At 41.4% G+C, this 19,569-nt stretch overlaps 1 protein-coding gene and 2 long non-coding RNA genes across 3 annotated transcripts; 1 reads left to right on the forward strand and 2 right to left on the reverse strand.

Annotated features, from left to right (window-relative positions):
- Positions 1-22: 22 nt before the first annotated feature.
- On the reverse strand, positions 23-2,137 carry LOC136423763 (uncharacterized). The gene is made up of 3 exons (XR_010753789.1): positions 2,070-2,137; positions 1,773-1,870; positions 23-179 (listed from the first exon to the last, which is right to left on the reverse strand). It is a non-coding gene; the product is annotated as an uncharacterized lncRNA (long non-coding RNA).
- A 2,653-nt stretch (positions 2,138-4,790) lies between these two features.
- LOC136423962 (uncharacterized) lies at positions 4,791-7,535 on the reverse strand. The gene is made up of 8 exons (XM_066412363.1): positions 7,421-7,535; positions 6,753-6,919; positions 6,475-6,635; positions 6,195-6,271; positions 5,903-5,982; positions 5,403-5,610; positions 5,005-5,078; positions 4,791-4,859 (listed from the first exon to the last, which is right to left on the reverse strand). The coding sequence occupies exons 1-8, from the start codon at positions 7,485-7,487 to the stop codon at positions 4,791-4,793; spliced, it is 903 nt and encodes a 300-aa protein (XP_066268460.1). The 5' UTR covers positions 7,488-7,535.
- A 10,288-nt stretch (positions 7,536-17,823) lies between these two features.
- On the forward strand, positions 17,824-18,640 carry LOC136424569 (uncharacterized). Its single transcript, XR_010753902.1, has 2 exons — positions 17,824-17,969; positions 18,230-18,640. It is a non-coding gene; the product is annotated as an uncharacterized lncRNA (long non-coding RNA).
- The last annotated feature ends 929 nt before the right edge of the window (positions 18,641-19,569 follow it).

The following is a 19,569-nucleotide window of genomic DNA, read 5'->3' on the forward strand; positions in this document are numbered from 1 at the left end:
TGATTCGCCCATCTCACCTGTGCTCTGGCTGACGTTTTCGGCATTGGTTTCCTGACAGGCCACTCGGACTCCTTAGTCTGGAAATGCTGCTCCCCGCGGGACACCGGCCGTACCAGGGGTTCCAGGGCGGAACGGACCGGCTCACTCAGACTCTCACTCCCAACAGCATACAGGTAGAACTGAAGGGACAAGTAGTCTAGTCAAGGCCTTTATTTGATCTCGATAGCTTGTTCGGCCGTTATGACTGCTTGTAAGCAAGGTCGAGTGGAGGGAGGGGTCACGGATAGTAATCAAACAAGCGTACACGTAACGTTGGGTAACATAAATTCGGGATTTTTCCGATAATGATTGACTGAAATCAATCTAGCAGAACAATAAACCATCCTTTTTTTCTATTATTCTGTCAGTATCATGTACTATCTTTGGACTAATCATATATATGGTAGATTTTGTCTCTAGTCGTGCTGACACCATAATATTTTAACTTGAAACTACCGTCCGCCGCACGCACAATGACGGTGCTGTCGGACAGGGGTGAACATTAATTCGGGAGAGAAGATTTGTCTTGAATATCTTACCGCTAATTACATTTTATACAGCAGCTATTCGTTCCATCCTTGGCTTGAGGAGAGTGCTACGGATATAGACGTGTCCAAGTAAAAAAAATACACGAAAAAACGGCCGTACCGCATACATCAGGCCTACGGGAACAACCCGTGTGTTGAGTTGGTAGCTATAGAACGTCAAAGTCGACATCCACCGTCATGGCAACGTGTACATTATTCATGGGAAGTTAGCCGGATTCCGTAGCATTGATAATACTACTATGTCCATGTATTCCTTGTTGTGTTAGGAGCAAAATTTGAGGAAAATATCGTCCTCAGTCCACAATCACACGCAACATTTAGACAAAAAAGTGTTCCTCACAAACCTTTGTCGTCTGCTTGACAACAGGATTCTGGGTAATGATATGGCGGCGGGAAAATACACGTGCCGTAGGTTGTAGCAACAAAGAGGGGTTTTGATGATTGATCACACTTAGAGTCCAATTGCAGGTCAGCAATTTTAAGAAAATAAGTTGTCTTGTAAATGATTGTGTTTAGCAGGAAGCGGATGTGACATTTGTCTTATAAACCAGCCGACAACGATGTAGTGTGATTCTCCTACGAAGCCCTTAGACTGTTCCAATAAGGGACGGAGAGTTTTTGTCCTCGTCGCCTTCTAATGCATGCTTATCGAAGCTTTTCAGACAGTGTTCTGAATACGTTAGTCTGTCAAGTTTGCATTTCTAGTGGTATTACTGATGTTGCATCTAGCACATATCCCTAAATACCCCGTTTTCGAAAAATCCCGAATTTAAGTACCCCACGAATTGATGTTACCCAACGTTACATTACAATGCAGTAATAGATAAATAAATATCGTTCGTAACCATGTACATATTTATGGCTGGTCCATACATGTCTTGAAACTACGGATAGACGTGGCCGCTCTAATGTGACGTCTGGTGGTATTCCACACAACAAGGAGGTTAAAATCAGTCTCCTTGCACGCAACAAGTTTTACTTTTACTTGATATAAGTTCTTCAAAATGTAGACGTGAAAGTGTGTAACTGTTAGTAATAAAGACCATATTAATTGATAAACATTTGTAATATAGAGATGAGACGTAAGAAACTGTGATCATGGTAACTGTTTGGAACACAAGGAATGAAAATTTTCTTAAACATTTTGAATATACTTTGCTATCAAAATATAGGGTATATAATAACCTTGTAGAACAGTCCCATTGCCAGCTGTTTGGTGTACTGTACAGACTGGAGGGCAGAGTTGTCCGGCTGCAGTTCAGCTTCTAACTTGGCGAGGGCTCCTTGTGTGGAAAAATGTCAACTTCAGCAAAGTCTTTATAATGATCCATATGGTTATCTATAATGATATATTTCTGACACAAATCATGAATAATCAATAAGATGATTAAAGTTTCAATGTTGATAATTAGCAATTTATGAAAAAAGGTTATTACATTATGTACACTTTGGTTACATGCAGGTTTTTTTTTTTACTTTTACCTCTCAGTGTTTCAGAATCTGTGATCTTTCTTCCAACTAGGAAGTCTTCAGTTGCAGAGGCATGTACCTGAAAAATGAGATCATTGTTTAAGTACATTTACTGTGTAAAAATTAACTATATCATGAAATTTTTTATGCAAAAGCATTGTGCATTGTTATGTAAAGATGTTACCAATTCCTTGCTGACCCCTCCGAACACGATAGATGGTTTTGTGACCACTGTGACGTCATTCTGACGGTCAACGGACATCCTGAAGCCAGCATTGACATAGGCATGGGCGTTCTGTAAGGGGACAGACATCATTCAACGTTTAAGTCTGAGAATTCAGAATCTATAAAGATGAATCTTCAAAGGTTGTCATACCACACGATTATTCAACAATACTTTACAACACAAGGCAATAGGCTAGTTCATAGTTTAAACCGCGCATGCACAGGGTTAAAGGTGAAGGCCCTAATTGTAAACGATTATTGTCTAGACCATGTTTTATAAACTTCAAGGAATGTTTTGTGTATGTCTCAGGGACAACTTTGACATAATTCCATCAATGCATCAGACTGCTTGTGCGTAGTTTAAAACATCAACCCAGTTTATTAAAGACCATCCCTCCAAAGACTTTTACAACTTTAAGACGAACTAACCTGTGATCGAGGAGCGACCTTGTAAGTTTGAAAGATTTCATCAGGAGATCCAGGTGGAATTTCAAGGGAATGAATCACCTAGAGAAAATATCTAACGTCAGGAATACAATTTGAATTGTAAAGGTTCAAACATTTCGCAATAACGAATTTACTGCATTTACCAGCAAGCAGCATTCTATTCATTTTAGCTTCTAAAACACAAGATTTGATTCTTTTGAAAGGTAGTTGACATTGTTTACCTTGCCACTCATGGTAGTTTCCAGAAAGTCATTGAGGGCCATTGTCTGGGAGTCATTCCTCCGAGCTTTTACAACAAAAAAAGATACGTTAGAACTTGATGAAAAGACATGACTTTATGACGTCCAATGCAATGTAAAGCAACAATGTCAACTAAACACAAACTTGTGGATTGATAATTCATAGAACAGTCATCTATGCTATGATGTAAAGGTGGTTCAACTTTCCCAATGTTGACTGAAATGACCTTACATGCTACGACATTCTGCAATTAGCTTTTTGTATTCTTTGGCTGACAAAAATGGGGCGGTGAAGACCTAACAACTTTATCATGATATCATGTACTCAGGTTTGATCGGCACAGCTTCAGGAAAACAAAGACGTGGTGTCCAGGTTAGTGTTTTGAGTACCTCAGCATGGGAAGAGAAAGCCAGGAAGGCAGCCTCTCACCTACATTGATGTACTACATAAGGACACCGGCCCACCCTCTGAGTCATTGGAGAAGGCAATGGAGGACAGACGATTCTGGGCTGACAGAGTGGTTCGAGTGGAGGAGGACTGACACTCGACATAAGTCACGTCAAGAGATGTACTAAATGAACTTTGTTGTAGTCATGGCAACAGAAGCAACATTAACATGTCTAACCTAACGTGACCTTTGCCCCCGCAGCCTCCATGATGGTGAAGACATCAGAAGGGAATTCTGGGTGAGCGTGTTTCATCATCAGGTTACCTGCCCAGCTGCCAACCTGGGATTCATGAGGGAAAAAGCAATCAAAAACAAGTGTTGCCCTTGCATAAAAAAAAAAAAAAACAGAACGCTCAATCTCTAGCAATCAGTTTGGGTATCTTTCTTCAAACATCTGATTTGATTTGATTTATTCGTACATATCTAAATCAGTTTGTAGTGCATAATTGAAAAGAATAGAACAACAAAATACACGTGCTGGGGGAAGCGGTCTTCCCCCATCTAGATTAACAAGAAATAACATAAATCTAACAATTCATAACATAATTATAGTAGTAAGTGATAAAAATAACAATAGGACAACAAATCAGACAATATTGATGGTAACAAAATGCTGACAAAATAGTAATTAGTTGCATATAGAAAGTATATATCAAATCATAGCATAACTCGATACTGAAGTAATAGAGATTAACACAAGTCCATCGCAGTTAACAAAAATATAAGCAAAATATAACATAAATCTAACAATTCATAACATAATTGTAGTAATAAGTTCGATAACCAATGATGGGTAAAGGGGTAATGGTAGCGGACAAAAACGTCCTGTTACTTTTGACCAGTCGTTGATTCTACGTCATTGTAAGATCACGTGTTCAAAGTAACTGGTCATTTGCACCTGGTGAAGGATGCAGCCTCATGTATGTACAGAGATGCAGTATGTAATGAGACTTCTTTGTAATTATCATGAAAGCTCATCTGTGTTGGTAGTTATCAAAGTATAATGTTTAACTTTCTTGCAACACAAGGTATTCACGGATCAAATTGTCAACGACCACTGTCGTCTTCTTCAGGATCAATAATGACCAATCACTTCCTAACGTACTTTTAGCATTGTATTTGAGTGTTAATGCAGTTTAAATGTTAAAACAAAGTCACAAGCTAAGCAACTAGGTAAATTTTGTAACGGTTCACTAGACTGTATTTTGTCTAATCCAAATGCACAATACATTCAATTTGATACTCTACAGTATTCACAATACTTACGTTCCTGACTGACACATTGGCGACCTTACGCAGATGTTCCGCCAGCACGCTGTAGAATGGAGACCGGTCTGAACCGGTTTTTAGCAGATCCAACAGGGCGGACAGGCTCACAGCAGAACCGACAACCAATGGGGGACCGGCCTGATGAGGTGAACATAGTTTTCATCAATTGGTTCCTGATATTATATCCAAAATTAAAAGCATCCCACCGAAAACTATAGCGAATTGCCATGAGAAACAAAATTATTGATGATTTGAAATGCTTGGAGGGCCGGCATCTTAGGTCTCTGCAGAAGTTTCTTAAAAACACAAATCCCTTACCTTACAGGTGTGCAGGTCGGGAACAGCTTTGATCTCAATCAGGCAGGTGTAAGGTCCGTCATCCTTGTACACACCTGGAGGATAAATTTTTTGCATTGATTTTTCAATTTGTTTACGCAATAATTGGTTACATTTGTCAATGGTCACTAGTTTGTAAATGTAAAAAGAATCTAATTTACATAAACTTTATCATCGGAAACATTTCCATTACAAAACATTAGATTTCATATCATCACCTGCAGCAGTGTTCCCACAGACCAGTTTGTACCGGTCCTGACTGGAACTGTGCTGTTCCAACAGGCTGTACAGTTGCTACATGGTGGTTGCGCAGTACCAGATCAGTTTTGGCTACACCTCAGGGGTGGACCAGAATATTTTGAAACAAGCACATTCCTCACCTGCAGCAGAGTTCCCACAGACCAGTTTGTACCGGTCCTGACTGGTACTGTGTTGTTCCAACAGGCTGTACAGCTGCTCCAAGGTGGTTGGGCTGTACCAGGTCACTCCATTTTGGCTACACCTCAGGGAGCGTGTGCCGTTCACTCCGTTGACAGTGGCACCGTTACAAACATCTCCAGTAGTGGGGCAGAGATGTTTGCACAGATCCTGTGAACAGAAATGTAACACACGATAATTCTGGCTCACCAACATCTTTAATTTGCCACCTTTTACTCAATACCAGAGACGGTATCTAATTGTACTACGAGAAGCAATGCAAAAAATAACAGCCATATGAAAAGTAGTTCCCAGATGAAAATTGAGATAATGTGTCTAGTATTTCAAAAAGAGTGAGAGAGTTATTCTATCAAATATCATTAAGATGTATTTTGTCAATGATAAAACTTTGTCTTGAATACAGTTTCCACCGTCGTGACCGAGACCATGGCCATGAAGGTACCTCAATATCGATGCAGCCACCCTTTTCTGGATCCGCATCAGCTGCAAATGACTTCATGGCATCCAGGATAGGTCTGTAACCTGTAGGGGATACACATGCCCGAGTTTAATAACGTTATACATCCAAGTTAACTATCAAATGATTTTTAGCATTATCTCTATATATCATACAATGTTATGTAGCAAATGTTTGTTCAAAGGACATATAACCCTACGAGATAATCAGATTTTTTTTTCTTTGTCTTCAATACATCTCACACCGTGACCCAGAATGTATCTTCTGTACTCCTGACCTGTACACCTGCAGATGTGTCCATCAAAGTGATTCTCCACCTCCTGTCGGCTGGGCTGTGGGTTCGCACTCAGCAGTCTGGAGGAAGGACAACAAAACTGTCTAATTTTGTGATTCTTTCCTTTTGAACCAAAATATGTAATGAAATAATTGTGTGATCATATATAGGGCAATGCCTCCTTTCGTACTGAAATATGACATTTTAAGCTTCAGAGGATGATTTTACTAAAATGTGTCCTTTTGACTTCATAAGATAAACCGAAAAGATGCTACATACTGACCCGTACATGTTGACCACCATCCCAGGGCTGCAGTACCCACACTGACTTCCGTTAAAGTCCGCCAGGCGGCGCTGGATGGGGTGGAAGCCGGCCTTCTGTCCCCCCAGCCCCTCCACTGTGGTGATGGTCCAGCCGTCCATACTGCACAGGGGGCACAGGCACTGGGGGAGGGGGGCGTATTGGATTGTTAGCTCAGAAACACTTGGTTTATTTTTTCTGTCCCTTTCTTGCAATAAAAGATATTGAAGTAAAGGTTTAGCGTTTAGTTCCATACTTACTGAGTTCACTGTATAAGAAAGTGTTCCTCCATTGGTTGGGTCGGGATGTGTCACCATGACAACACAGCAGCCACACCCTCCTTCCCCACACATGACCTTTGTCCGCGTCAGTCCGCGCTGTGACCTCAGCCATTCGTTCAAGGTCATCAAGGGGTCAGGGTTTGGAACTGCATTAGCAACCATTAGCGATAGAAGGTTGAATATTGATCTATAACCATCTAAGAAAATGTTAGGAGCTCCTAAATATGAAAGGAGCATATGACATATACATATACAGATATATATTCTCATACATGTGCAATATCAGCATTCTACGATAAAAGAAATTTAAAGTAGCGATTGCTATTATTAAAAAAAAACTAATATGGACCGACTAAACAGAGAAATGTACAGGAAATAACGAAATATAAAGAAATATAGCGTCCAGAATACAGTATGTTTTGCGGTGAATTTAAGAGCGCTGTGCCAGCATTTTACGTTGGACAACTTAATTGTTTCTAAATCGAATATGCTGGAATACCACAAAACGTTTAATTTTTTTGTTTTCGGCGCTTACATTGCAAAACCTTAAGATGATGTTCGCATGGGTTGCCGTTGTGTCTATCGTTGTGTTTTGGCATTTCCTTTTATTTCTCTATCTAGTCGGACCCCTACTGATCATTACGTACCAACATGGCATCTCCCATTGACCCAAAAGGTCAGATCTTCTTGGAAGGTCCCTGGTTGGAGAGACATCGTCTCTTTTGTATGTCAGGGTGCAGAGTTCAAAATTCCAGCTTTGTCTCTCCTGTAATTAATATCCCGAGTAAGAATAATATCGAAATTCACGCTGTCGACATTAAAACTCAGTATGTAGCTTAACATTCGAAGTCTTTATTTTGTCCGTAAGGCCGCAGCAAGTAAATTCATGGATGACGTCCTCTGCAGACTCCAAATTCAATTCGAGAGGGCGAAAAAAATAAGATGGGCAAACAAAACAAGATGGCTAAATTTTCAAAATAGACAACATAAACGTTGTAACGAGAATTTAAGGTATTGTTGAAGGGTGGAACTTTGGGATGTTTTTGAAAAAAGCCTTTCTTAAGCTTTATAAACCTTCCTCAACCTTAATTTCTTTCAGGTAGTACCTTATAACAAGGTTGTAATTTATGCAAATTAATGATGATATGATAACGTCATCAACATTTATAAGGCCACGCCCTCTTTAAAAAAAAACGCTCTCCTTGGCTTGTGCTTCGATGTTCATCAACATAACTTTGCAGGAATGTACATGATAGTAATATCTAAAGAATGATGCGTGTCAACGCGAATATTTTGAAATATCGATTTTTTATCAAACAAAAAAAAAATCACCAAAAATCGATTTTTCAAAATATTCGCGTTGACGCCCGTCATTCTGTAAGTATTACTATCATGTATATTCCTGCAAAGTTACATTGACGAACATTGACATCATATATACTTGGTCATGAACGCCCTAACTAACTTACACATGTCGCAATATTGACAGTCATATCATTTTCCACGCTTTTGCATTAATCATGAAAATTAGGAATTTATTTGCATAATTGGTACCTGTTGATGCTCCACTTGACATAAACTACATGTTACATTTATTAGAGTCTTATAATGGAAAACACTGCAAATAGATTTTCCCAATTAGTTATGCAAATTAAGTCCTACATAATTTGCACTTCATCTATGTCTAAGCTACATGCATACTAAATATCTTGGAAATCCGTCGTACCTTTGTTCAGTTATTCTCACAATAATGCCCCTGCAGTTCCAGAGCAAGCTGCTAGGGGGACCCAAACCTACACCAGTTCTTCATTACATCACAAGTTGTCTGCCACCAAAAAATCAAGACCATAGTATGTCAAGGTAAAAAGATACTAAAACAGAAGTTCTGTTGCAGTGCCAAGGTCACATACCAGAGGGCCCAAAATCTACCTTAAATATCGGCTTCCCAACACCTACCCACATACCAAATATCATTGTAATCCATCAAGAGGTTCTTGAGTTATGCTGACTACAGTAGTCCGGAAACACACACACACACACACACACACACACACACACACACACACACACACACACACACACACACACACACACAAAACTATATCTCAATTTTTCATGGAAGTAACAAGTCTTATTTGGCTACTTGTTAGCACAAACATGTGGACATCGTGGGATTGTCTGAGATAACATTAGGCTGACCTAGATTTAACGTGATTTTTAGCCCAAACGCTACAAACCACATATGTGATCCATTACATCCAGCTGTTGTGTAATGCTTAGGTCACAATTGCGCCGGTGCCCGTCGGGGATGCAGCCCCGGCCGGGCTCTGATGTTTGGGGGGCACCGGCTGTCGTGGTCACAATTAAAAGTGTCCTTCACGCTGCCCTGCAGGGGTCCCGGGGTGCTCCGGCGGGCACTCGGTGGCATTTTTGTAAAATTTTCATTGTCGGTCTCCGGCAGGTACCCGTCAGTTGCTCTGACGGTGTCTTGTAGTGACCCCTGTGGGGTCCGACAGGGTACCGCGTGCTTATCACATCCAGGTGGGGCAGGTGTAGGGACCCTGCCGAATGCCCCGCGAACGACGGTCGGGCATCAGGCAGGCTCCTCGTGGGCACTCTCGGGGGTATATAAAACTGCACTGGAGCTAAATAAAAAACAAGATATACGAAGTTTACGCCTTAGTTCTACTCATCTGATCTGTAACGTCACACACTTGACCCGGTCTTAAGAAGTACACACACTTGCTCTGTGCACTTGGTTTGTTTCAAAACAATAGTTAATTCTATACTCTTTGGCGATGGCACCAACATATCCCTTTCCCACAAAACTTTGATTCTCAGATACAACTGGCTAATTAAGATATGTGGAAAGTACATGGTTTGAAGCAAATAATTTCCCAACAAAGTCTACAAAGACAGATTGCCTTATTTTATGAAGTAAAAATCAAAGTTATGATATCATTAAGGCCAAAATGTTCCTAATAGACAAAAGAAACAGACCAACGTTTTGGGGGTAATAATAGATGAAAAATTAAACTCAAACGCCCAATCTCTGCTATAAGTAAAAATCAATTTGCTGAAAGAATTGAAGTTATTGTGAAAATCGAATACATCATCCCTCAAAAGATTCTCACAACTATATCATATGCAACAGTCTTATATACCGATATTTAACTTACTGTAACATTGTTTGGGGATGCGCCTACCATGCAATTCTACATCCTCTTACAACTCTCCAAAAGAAATTCACAAGGATAGCAACTGCTTCTGACTTTTGCTGAGACAAAAAATAGATATCCACGATATCAATAAATATGCAAACAATCACATTTTTCTGGCGTTTGAAAGTGCCATTAAAACCCATTATAGCCCACTGTTGTAGTAAGGAAAGGAAAGGAACATGTAGTAGTCAAATGTTCAGTTATTATCTAACTTTAATCTATAACATTAATTATTTGCTTATCATTATCTATAGTTATCGTATTCTATGTATAGTTTTGCTAGATTATTTATAATTCATAATCAAGTATAGACCAGGAGGGCCTAGTATAAGCAAGGACTATATAATGTGCTTGGTATAAGCTATATACGCTTTTTCCTCCTCCCAAACCTGTTTTTATCTATTGTTTATCGTATTACGTATTATAAACTTTATCATTGTGCAAATTAATAAACAAACAAACAAACAAACAAGCAAACAGACACATAATTACTTGTCCCGGTGGACTGCCGGCACCCGTAGGGGTACCTCGCGGTGTTCTCACGGCGACGTTTTGTCCGCGGGGCCCGGGTTGAATTTAAGTCAGAGTTAAATTTGTGTCGGGTCCCCGCCGGGCCCCAAAATGGCCCGGTACCCGCAGGGTGCCCCACGGGGCCACGCAGGGGTCACGCCAGGAAGTGACAAAAACGGCCCGGGAACTACCCGGCAGGGCCCCTTTTTCCAATTGTGACCTAAGCATAAGCGGGCCGATCTAAATCCTTACGTGTATCTCAGGTACTGTATCTCTAACGACGACATTGGTGGGACGTAAAGGCTAGATCAAGCAGAATAAAGAAATGTACCGAGTTTCCATCCAATAAACATTAACTACATCAGTTTATAGGCTTGCTACATAGTGTTGTTGAATGATTCATACTAGCTCTGTTGTCATGCTAATTAGCATATGTCTTCTTCGATAGTCAAGAATTGCTAGAATGGTACTCTGACTACTGACCCAAAAAAAAGGAAAAAGAACTTACGCCAAATAGCAGTTACTCAGTTTACGGTAAACCGTTGAAGAGTTCAGTGACCTGATACTCTAAAATAATTTTAGACTGTGGTCTGTCGGAACCCCGGCTTTCCCTTAGTGCAGCAGTGTTGCCTAAATATACTGTAGATACACAGATATAGTGGTGTGCGTTGTACAGTTGTCACGCGATAAAGTGTACTTCAAACAAGTGCCTGAACCATAAAATGCCGAAAGGACCACTACCTGAGTACCGCCGGCAGAAATCGTCGTCGTAGAATCTGACCTATATCAAGAAGGCGCCGTTTTCCCAGTACCAGTCCTGTGGTTGTGGACCTGTTTAACCAAACTTAGGTCCAAGGGTCAACAAGAGAGTTCAGGAGGCTATTAAAGGGGTCTTTGCCTGACATGAGCTGTAAAAAATCGAACGTCCTTGTGCAAAGTCCGATGTGCTGATCGCGGCCAGGTGTAGAGCAAATCCTTGAGCTGCTAAATACGTGAGAGGTCAGCTACTGCTCCTGAGCACGACACTTTGGGGGGGGGGGGGGAGGGATTCCATTAAACGTGAGAAGAGCACCTGTGCTAGGGCTGGGGTCGATGGGGGCAGGGCAAGATTTACAGGTAGGATTAGGATTAAGATTAGGGCTAGGGTTATGATTAGTATTAGGGAAGGAGTTTGGGGCTAGAGTAAGAGTTATATGGTTAGGGTTAGGGTTAGACTTATGCTTGAAAATTACCACGTTCCACGAATGTTTTCCACTTAGAGTACTCCTGTCACGTATACTGGAATACCCCCCCCCCCAAAGTGTCGTGCTCATGTGCAGTAGCTGACCTCTCACGTATTTGGCAAGCGCAGAAAGTTGGCTTGACACTGGGGCTCTGGTTCTGGGGTAACGGACTGACGTCACGGAAGCGTTGCGCAGTGGAGACTTCGAGTTCATGACTACTTAACATTCTTGAAATACTCCTTTCCTTTAAAAAAAATGCGGTCAAATTGAAAGACCCTTTTGTCTGGATTTAGACATGCATTTCCAGGCACACTCGGAGTACAGTCAGCCGAAGTCCGACTCAAGTGCGGTCTGTTTACACACAGGGCCGCGAAGTGACTTGGAACGCCCAGCTACGCCGACGGTGTTACGATTGCAGTGTTGTCTCGCTTTGAATCATAACCAACTTGCACCACAGAGTGCACAAAATTATGACATAGATACCACACACCAAAAAAATCATGATTAGACACTTGTCATCTCTGTGTTTCGAAAAGTGTATGAAGAAATGTCGGAATGCCCAGAACCTTAGTCTCTGAGTCGCAGAAATCGCCACATCTTCACGTCTGTCGAAGCCCACCTCTCTCTCAGATCACGAAGACGCCATTTGCATGTTATTAGTACCGACTGTAGCCACCGTCACACACTCGTGACCTTCACCCAACCTTGCCACTGATCGACCTTGTCGTATCAGTCTACCCAACCGATTTAGGCGGTGGGTTGGGAACAGTCTGATCAGTTTTGGGCCACGGGATATTCACTTTACATACCTCTCCGTATTCTCCAAGCAGATAGGTACGGCTTGGCGACATAAAGAAAACGGGACAAAAAAAGAAGCCCGGCAAAAAGGGATAAAAACACGCCCAAAACAAGCCAGGGCCATTCCTCTGCTTGTAGAGTACTTCTCCGGATGTTGATGAACACGTGTTTTTGTGGGATTCTCGCGTAAGGCTGGCCAAATCCAGAAGGTCGGGTGGCCTTCAAAGTTTGCCGACGAGGCACCTGTATAATGAGGGCCTGTATGGGGAGGTCCCGACAACGCTCTACGCTAAATTCGGACGGCCAACTACGTATTACGCTAAATTCAGGATGCCTCTCTACGCTCTACGCTAAATTCTGAAGCTTCCCAATGCATTATGCAGGACTGAAATACGGCCTAACTGTACTACGTCGTGGTGACACACTGGTACGATGTAGTTCTCTTCAACTGCGACGTGCTTTTGGACGGAGTATGACATGTCTGAAATACGGCGTGGCAAAATCCGCAGGCCTGGTGAGGGGACACCTGGGGACCTGCTTAAGAGCAAGAGATTTGTGGAAATTGGTTGGTCAAGAGCAACCTATATAGAAAGTAGCTAAAGATAACATCGTTTCAGTAGATTCTTTCAAGATCCTTTGTTCTTTAAAAAGCGTAAATATGGCCTACTATGAGGGCCGTCATTCCACTTATAACATGTCCTGGTACTGGAGAGAACTGTAGCTGGAGAAAAAACAAACTTTTATGCAATTGAAGCAGGATCTGAATCTAAATCGGTCAAGCGATATAAACGCCATTTGGCGAAACACACCCTGACACCCTGAAACATGGTATAAATTGTCAAAATTAGGGGGGATATTAATTTCGCGCTGAAAGGTCACCGCGAAAACCGCGAACATAAAACCACCGTGAACATTTCTATATTTTGCAGTATTTGGGTCACCCTGATACCTGCGTCAAAACGATATGATTTACCGCTCCGGCTGTCCATTACTGAGAAATTGGCCGTCCAACGCCCGAGGCAAATGCTGACATGTGGGCCACCATATATGGTAACCAGAGGTAATGATAGCTGGAGCTACTATTATGTCCCATATGGATGAATACAACCTAAATTTCTCCATTTCCAGATGAAATGTACCACCAAGATAAACATCTTTCGTTTTAAAACGTGGGAATCGATTGGTCAAGGGTAACCTTTATAGATAGTGACTAAAACATAACTTGTTTAGTCCCGGCTGATGGCCGATAGATAGATAGATAGATAGATAGATAGATAGATAGATAGATAGATAGATAGATAGATAGATAGATAGATAGATAGATAGATAGAAAACATAACACCGTTTCAGTAGTTTCTTTCAAGATCCTTAGCGTACATGTCTGGCCTCCCGTGGGGGCCGTCCTTCTACTTATAAAATGTCCTGCTTCTGGAGAAAACAACGTAGATAGAAAAATTGAAATATTTGAAGCAGAATCTGAATTTAAATGGGTCACGCAGTATAAGCACCATTCGGCGTAACATACCAGGACTGAAAATGGTAGAAATTGTCCAAAAAAGGGGGAATATTTCATCAGAGCATGTGGAGAGCCATTGTAGTACAGCTTTGGTTACAAATGACAAATCTGTCCAACCCTTGTCAAATTATTCAACCTTTTTAGCAACTTACGGAAGCGAGAATAGACAACAATTCTTCCCCATCAAACCTTTGAAAAACTTTTCATCCTGTCCATCGTCGATTAATGAAAGAACAACAAAAAATCTCAGAACCTACTTCTTTCCTGTTGAAGAGGAACAACAGTTGTCGACACGGGCGGATCTCAGGACGTTTCAGGAGCGTTCTGGTCTTTGATCAGGATTAATAGCGGAGGGGAAAGAACGCGGTCCTTCCAGTCAGCAAGAGAACTACATTTATGGCCCATTGGCTCCGGGGCATTATATGTTGTATGATAACTTCTATCAACAACTTTATTCTAGAAGAAGGTTCAATTCATACATTGACTGAACACCCTTACTACATGTTGGTCTGCAGCTAGCCATCTACTACCATTATTATCATCATAAGGCTTAAATCCCTTGCTCTTAAGGAGTCCCCCCAGGCCGGTCTCCATTTTTTTAGCCAAGTGGCTCTTCCGCGCACCAGCAAAAGTGTCAAACTTCAAATACAAGATTTTGGGAACGAGTTCGGTGGATTGTTCCATTGTATAAAAGGGGGCATGGCAAAACAAAACAGACTGCGCACTCGTTTGTGACTTTGAGCAAGGTTAGAAAAGTTTGACAACGCTTTACGCACAATTCATCAAGTACGTTTTACGCTAAATTCAAGGTAGCTACTACGCATTACGTAGAATGAAAGAATTGCTTTGGTCCTCTGTTACCACGTGATCTCCACCCCGTGACCTTTGCGCACCGGGCACGTTCATTTCAGTGTTTCTCATTTTCACAAGAGTAGTCAGTTCTTTTCTCCTTCCTGGCGTTTAAGTATAGTTTGTAGTGGTTTGTTTACACCTTGATTCAGGTGTTCTCTTTCGGAAAAGTGCTTAAATATTTTTTTCCCTTCTCATGCCAATCATCTATCGAATATTGATAATTGACCCGATGCTCAGTGCCGTGTGACGTTCACTGAGACAAACATAGACAAAACGTCCGACATTATTCCTTTGTTAAACAGAGTTAAACTTAGAGGTGAAAGAAGCTATTGGCAATTGTTCTGAAAAATCAACGTGATCCGTATACATGAAACTAACATTTAAACTTAAACTGAAGCAAAGCAAATATCAAATAAGGACATTTGAATGTAACGTTCATAGTAATCAGGTACTAATAATTACCTTTAATGCTTTTACATCAAGGTCAAAACGATGAAGATCGTAAGGCGAAAATATTGAAAGTATTTGTGCTACATGTTCTTCAAGTTTGCTATGTTATTTTAGCGATTACGGGGTCTTTTTGAAAATATGAATTGGTATTGATTTTTTTTCTTTTTGTTCGAGTTGAATGTGTGATGGTTGTGTGCTGATTTGTTAAAAATAGAGAGAACGCTAGCGACCCCCCAAAACACCCCTCCCAATGAAATGGTATGGCTACCATGCGACGTCACAAAGTCAAGATGGCGGCTACCACACATGCCAACGGATCCAACAAAGGTTTTGCTACGCAAACCTGTGTTATTGTTCCTAATTAGCTAAGGAGGCGTTGCCAAAATGGAAGTCACGCAGATTTGGCGTTAAAGTTATTTGCGGACACAGCAACTTTAACAGGCCAAAGATCACAAAGTCCTGCGTAGTCAGACAAAGTCTTGATTACAGACAGGTTGATATCACGGGATAACAAATATTCACTAGTTCAAAGGTAGGCTCAACGTCGACATTCAGTAAAACTCCGCTATGTCATCATTCTGTGACCAAGCAACTGGGGTTTGGGCGAGTGAGTTTGGCACATGATTAAGACTTTAGACGTTTCCGCGAAGCCCACAGCTGCCTGCGTAACTGAAAACATAACCTCATCGGCGAAGGTTATTACCTTTCCAACGCTTCTTACATCAAGGTCAAAACGATGAAGATAAGGCGAAAATATCGAAAAATGTATTGTTGCTAAGGAGGCGTTGCCAAAAAAAAAGGTCATACAGCTTTGGCGTGAAAGTTATTTGCGGACACAGTACCTTAAACAGCAAATATTGACGAGATCATGGGTGGACCAAAAGTCGACATTCAGTTAAACTCCGCTATGTAATCATACCGTGACCAAGCAACTGGGGTTTGGGTGAGTGAGTATGCCACATGATTATGAAGACGTTTGCGCGATGCCGATCCTGTGACCTGAAAGTGACGACAGGATGGTACTTCATATTTCCTTATCTTAACTGCCAGATATGTGTATTGTTCTTTGTTAAAAGTTAAAAAAGTCGCATGCCCAGTCAACTCGTGTTCTTATAGGTTGACATCAATTTCTGTCCACCAATCACGTGCTCTCGTGTTGTTGATTTGCATACATTGTCGCTCATTAACGTGTGTTTTGCCGTATAGATATAACCAGCCAACCTAGAAACTTATGATACTCAGACTTGAAGTCCGCATACCAAGTTGGACGACTTCTCCTTTCGTAAAAAGACAAACATCCTACTTATATAAGGGTAAGTTGTTTGCTTTTTATTGAACTTTTTCATGCAAAAGAAAGCACTGGCGGCCTAGTAGTAGGTGTTGATAGCTTTATCTTACCATATATCTTCTGGACAATACCAGCAAAAAGCGTCTTCCTGCCATACAGTGGCAATGGGCTACTTTGAAAATTTAGGGGCCTGCATGCCCTTTTCCTTTGAGCGTAATCAGCCCTTTTAATTCTACGCCATGCGTGGCCAGGCCGCTTTAATGCAGACGTAGGGCGTAATCGGTACATTTTTCGTAGAGCGTAATTGACCCATTTGAGTTTACGAAGTGTGCAGTAGATTTAGTTACGAACGATTCTAGCGAAGAGTCGCGTTTTTTTTTTTTCTTCTTCTCGCTATACCTTCTACAATGTAGCAATCCAGTAAACTAGTGCACGGAATCTTGTGCAAGAGCAAGGCAACACAACACAAGGAAATGACCCCGCAGTGCGCTGGGCACGAGGTTGTCTTATCATTTTCAATGTTCAAGACGATGTTTTTGTCACCTCCAAACCTCAGAAAATCAATGACTTTTACACCGACGTTTAGCGCCGCTGGCGTTTGACTTCTAACTTGAAGAATGCGTTCGGAAGCTTCTATTTAGCGTAAAGCGGAGAGAGGTTACTAGATTTAGCGTTGTTCCTGTAGATTTAGCGTAGTGTCCGGACTTTCCCTCCCCATGCATGCAGGCCCCCAATGCTGCATCTTATACAATTGCATGGTTGGCAATAACGTCATTATTGTTGATGATGTTCTCACTTAGGAGAAAAGATGAGGGGATACTTGGGGATGCTGTTGTTCCTGGTGGTTCTGGCGACCATCATGCCAGACGACGGTAGCGCTGAGTGCCGAGGGAATGACTGTGGAGACTGTCGTCGTGGTGGAAGTGGCTGCATTGACAACGCCGCTGAGCGCAATCCACGGGCTCTGGCAGCAGGTACTAGAGTATGCAACTGCTAGATATTCATGTGAAAGAACAACAACTGTATCTTGGATTTAAAATACATGTTATCGTACACAGTTCACCATTGTGTGACTATCAGTCAATGTCTCGAATCCTGGCATTCCTAGCTTTACATGCTTTTCAGTGACGTCATTATAATTTGAATTAATAATCATAATATGAATCCCCAGCAAAACTAAGTCAAAATTATCTCATCCTTGAAATGTCCGATCATAGGTGTGAGTGTAATGTCATTTTTGCAGATATTTCTGAGACCAAGGAGGCAAAGGAAAGTTTGTTCCTCGCTAAGCTTGGCAAAGGAGTGTAGTCCAAGACGGACCAACCCAGCCGAAGAATGGTAAGTTTTATTTACGTGCCGTTCAATATCAGTAGCCCGTTCCTAATGCTTTGTCTATTTCATTCTTCTACCGAGGTCTATGAATCTGCATGCATTTGTATGTCAACCTTTTGGATGCCTTTCTGTTGACGTCGTCGACAGGATAAACTAACTAAGGGTCGAAAACGTTTTCAAAGACGTTTTCCGCTACACTGAGTCAATTCATCAACCATTTACGCATTTAGCCTTACTACACATTTATCCAATACTTATCTTTCCAGCAGGCACCAGAAAACGCCACATACTTCTGGCTACAACGACGACCCAACCTTCATCAGAGTTCTACAATCATTAACTGAGTAACCGTGCTTCAACTTGGATGAGACTTAATTTTAACGGAACTTTTACCATTGTTATTGCTATTGCTTGATCATGATTAAGAAAAGGGATACACTGTTTGGCTTCTTTTTGAAAGTTGTTATTATATATAATTATACTTATCGGAATTTTAGTGGTAGGAAAATCTTAGATAGACTTATCAGAAATGCTCTACACCTTAATCCGAACGCTTCATTTGGCCATCATTTTGACGATGAGAACCACATGTCAATAGAGGAATGTTGTGACAGCTAATTGTAAGCAACAATCGCCAATAGCCAGGTTGAGAAATAAAGGATAATTGTCTAAACTGACTTTGTTGCCTTCAAGTCTAGTCAAATTCTAACTGTTTGGTCCCATGTATATAGGAAATCGTAGGTTATATAGGTTACGTAATATTTAGTCTTGTGACTTTTGGTCCACCCATGAACTAGTCAATATTTGTTGTACCGTGATATCAACCTGTCTGTAATCAATACTTTATCTGACCACGTACGTAGGCCTTTGTGATCTTTGGCCTGTTAAAGTTACTGTGTCTGCAAATAACTTTAACCCCAAAGCTACATGACATCCATTTTGGCAACGCCTCCTTAGCAACAATACATTTTTCGATATTTTCGCCTTATTACGATCTTCATCGTTTTGACCTTGATGTAAGAAGCGTTAGAAAGGTAATAACCTTCGCCGAGAAGGTTATGTTTTCAGTTACACCGGCAGCTGTGGGCTTCGCACAAACGTCTAAAGTCTTTATCATGTGCCAAATTCACTCACCCAACCCCCAGTTGGTAATTAGTCACGGCACGATTACATAGCGGAGTTTTACTGAATGTCGGCTTTAGCCTACCCATGAACTAGTCAATATTTGTTGTACCGTGATAACCACGTACCTGTCTGTAATTAAGACTTTGTCTGACCACGTAGGCCTTTGTGAACTTTGGAATGTTAAAGTTACTGTGTCCGCAAATAACTTTAACGCCAAAGTTGCATGACATCCTATTTTGGCAACAATACTTTTTTCGATATTTACATCCTCCCAGCAGACCCGATATGTTCGGCTCGCTACCTCCCGTAGCGGCCCTGCTCTTCCGAGCCCCTGAACACACTTCTGGCACCGTCACCACAAAAACGGCTTCAGCCAATCAGAGGGTTTGCTCAAGCCCATCTCGAGCAAAGCCGCAAAGGACGCTGGGAAGCTATTAGCCAATCAGCTTGCGTCTTACATCGCTACTTTGTGTTCAGAACA

The sequence above is a fragment of the Branchiostoma lanceolatum genome, chromosome 18 (assembly GCF_035083965.1).
Source record: "Branchiostoma lanceolatum isolate klBraLanc5 chromosome 18, klBraLanc5.hap2, whole genome shotgun sequence".
NCBI lineage: Eukaryota > Metazoa > Chordata > Leptocardii > Amphioxiformes > Branchiostomatidae > Branchiostoma > Branchiostoma lanceolatum.

Coding starts and splice junctions, on each gene's coding strand:
- LOC136423962 (XM_066412363.1), bottom strand. CDS start 7,487: ATGTCTCTCCAACCAGGGACCTTCCAAGAAGATCTGACCTTTTGGGTC. Junction 6,636..6,752: donor TTTCTTATACAGTGAACTCA/GTAAGTATGGAA, acceptor CCCCTCCCCCAG/TGCCTGTGCCCCCTGTGCAG. Junction 5,611..5,902: donor GTGGCTGCATCGATATTGAG/GTACCTTCATGG, acceptor TTCTGTTCACAG/GATCTGTGCAAACATCTCTG.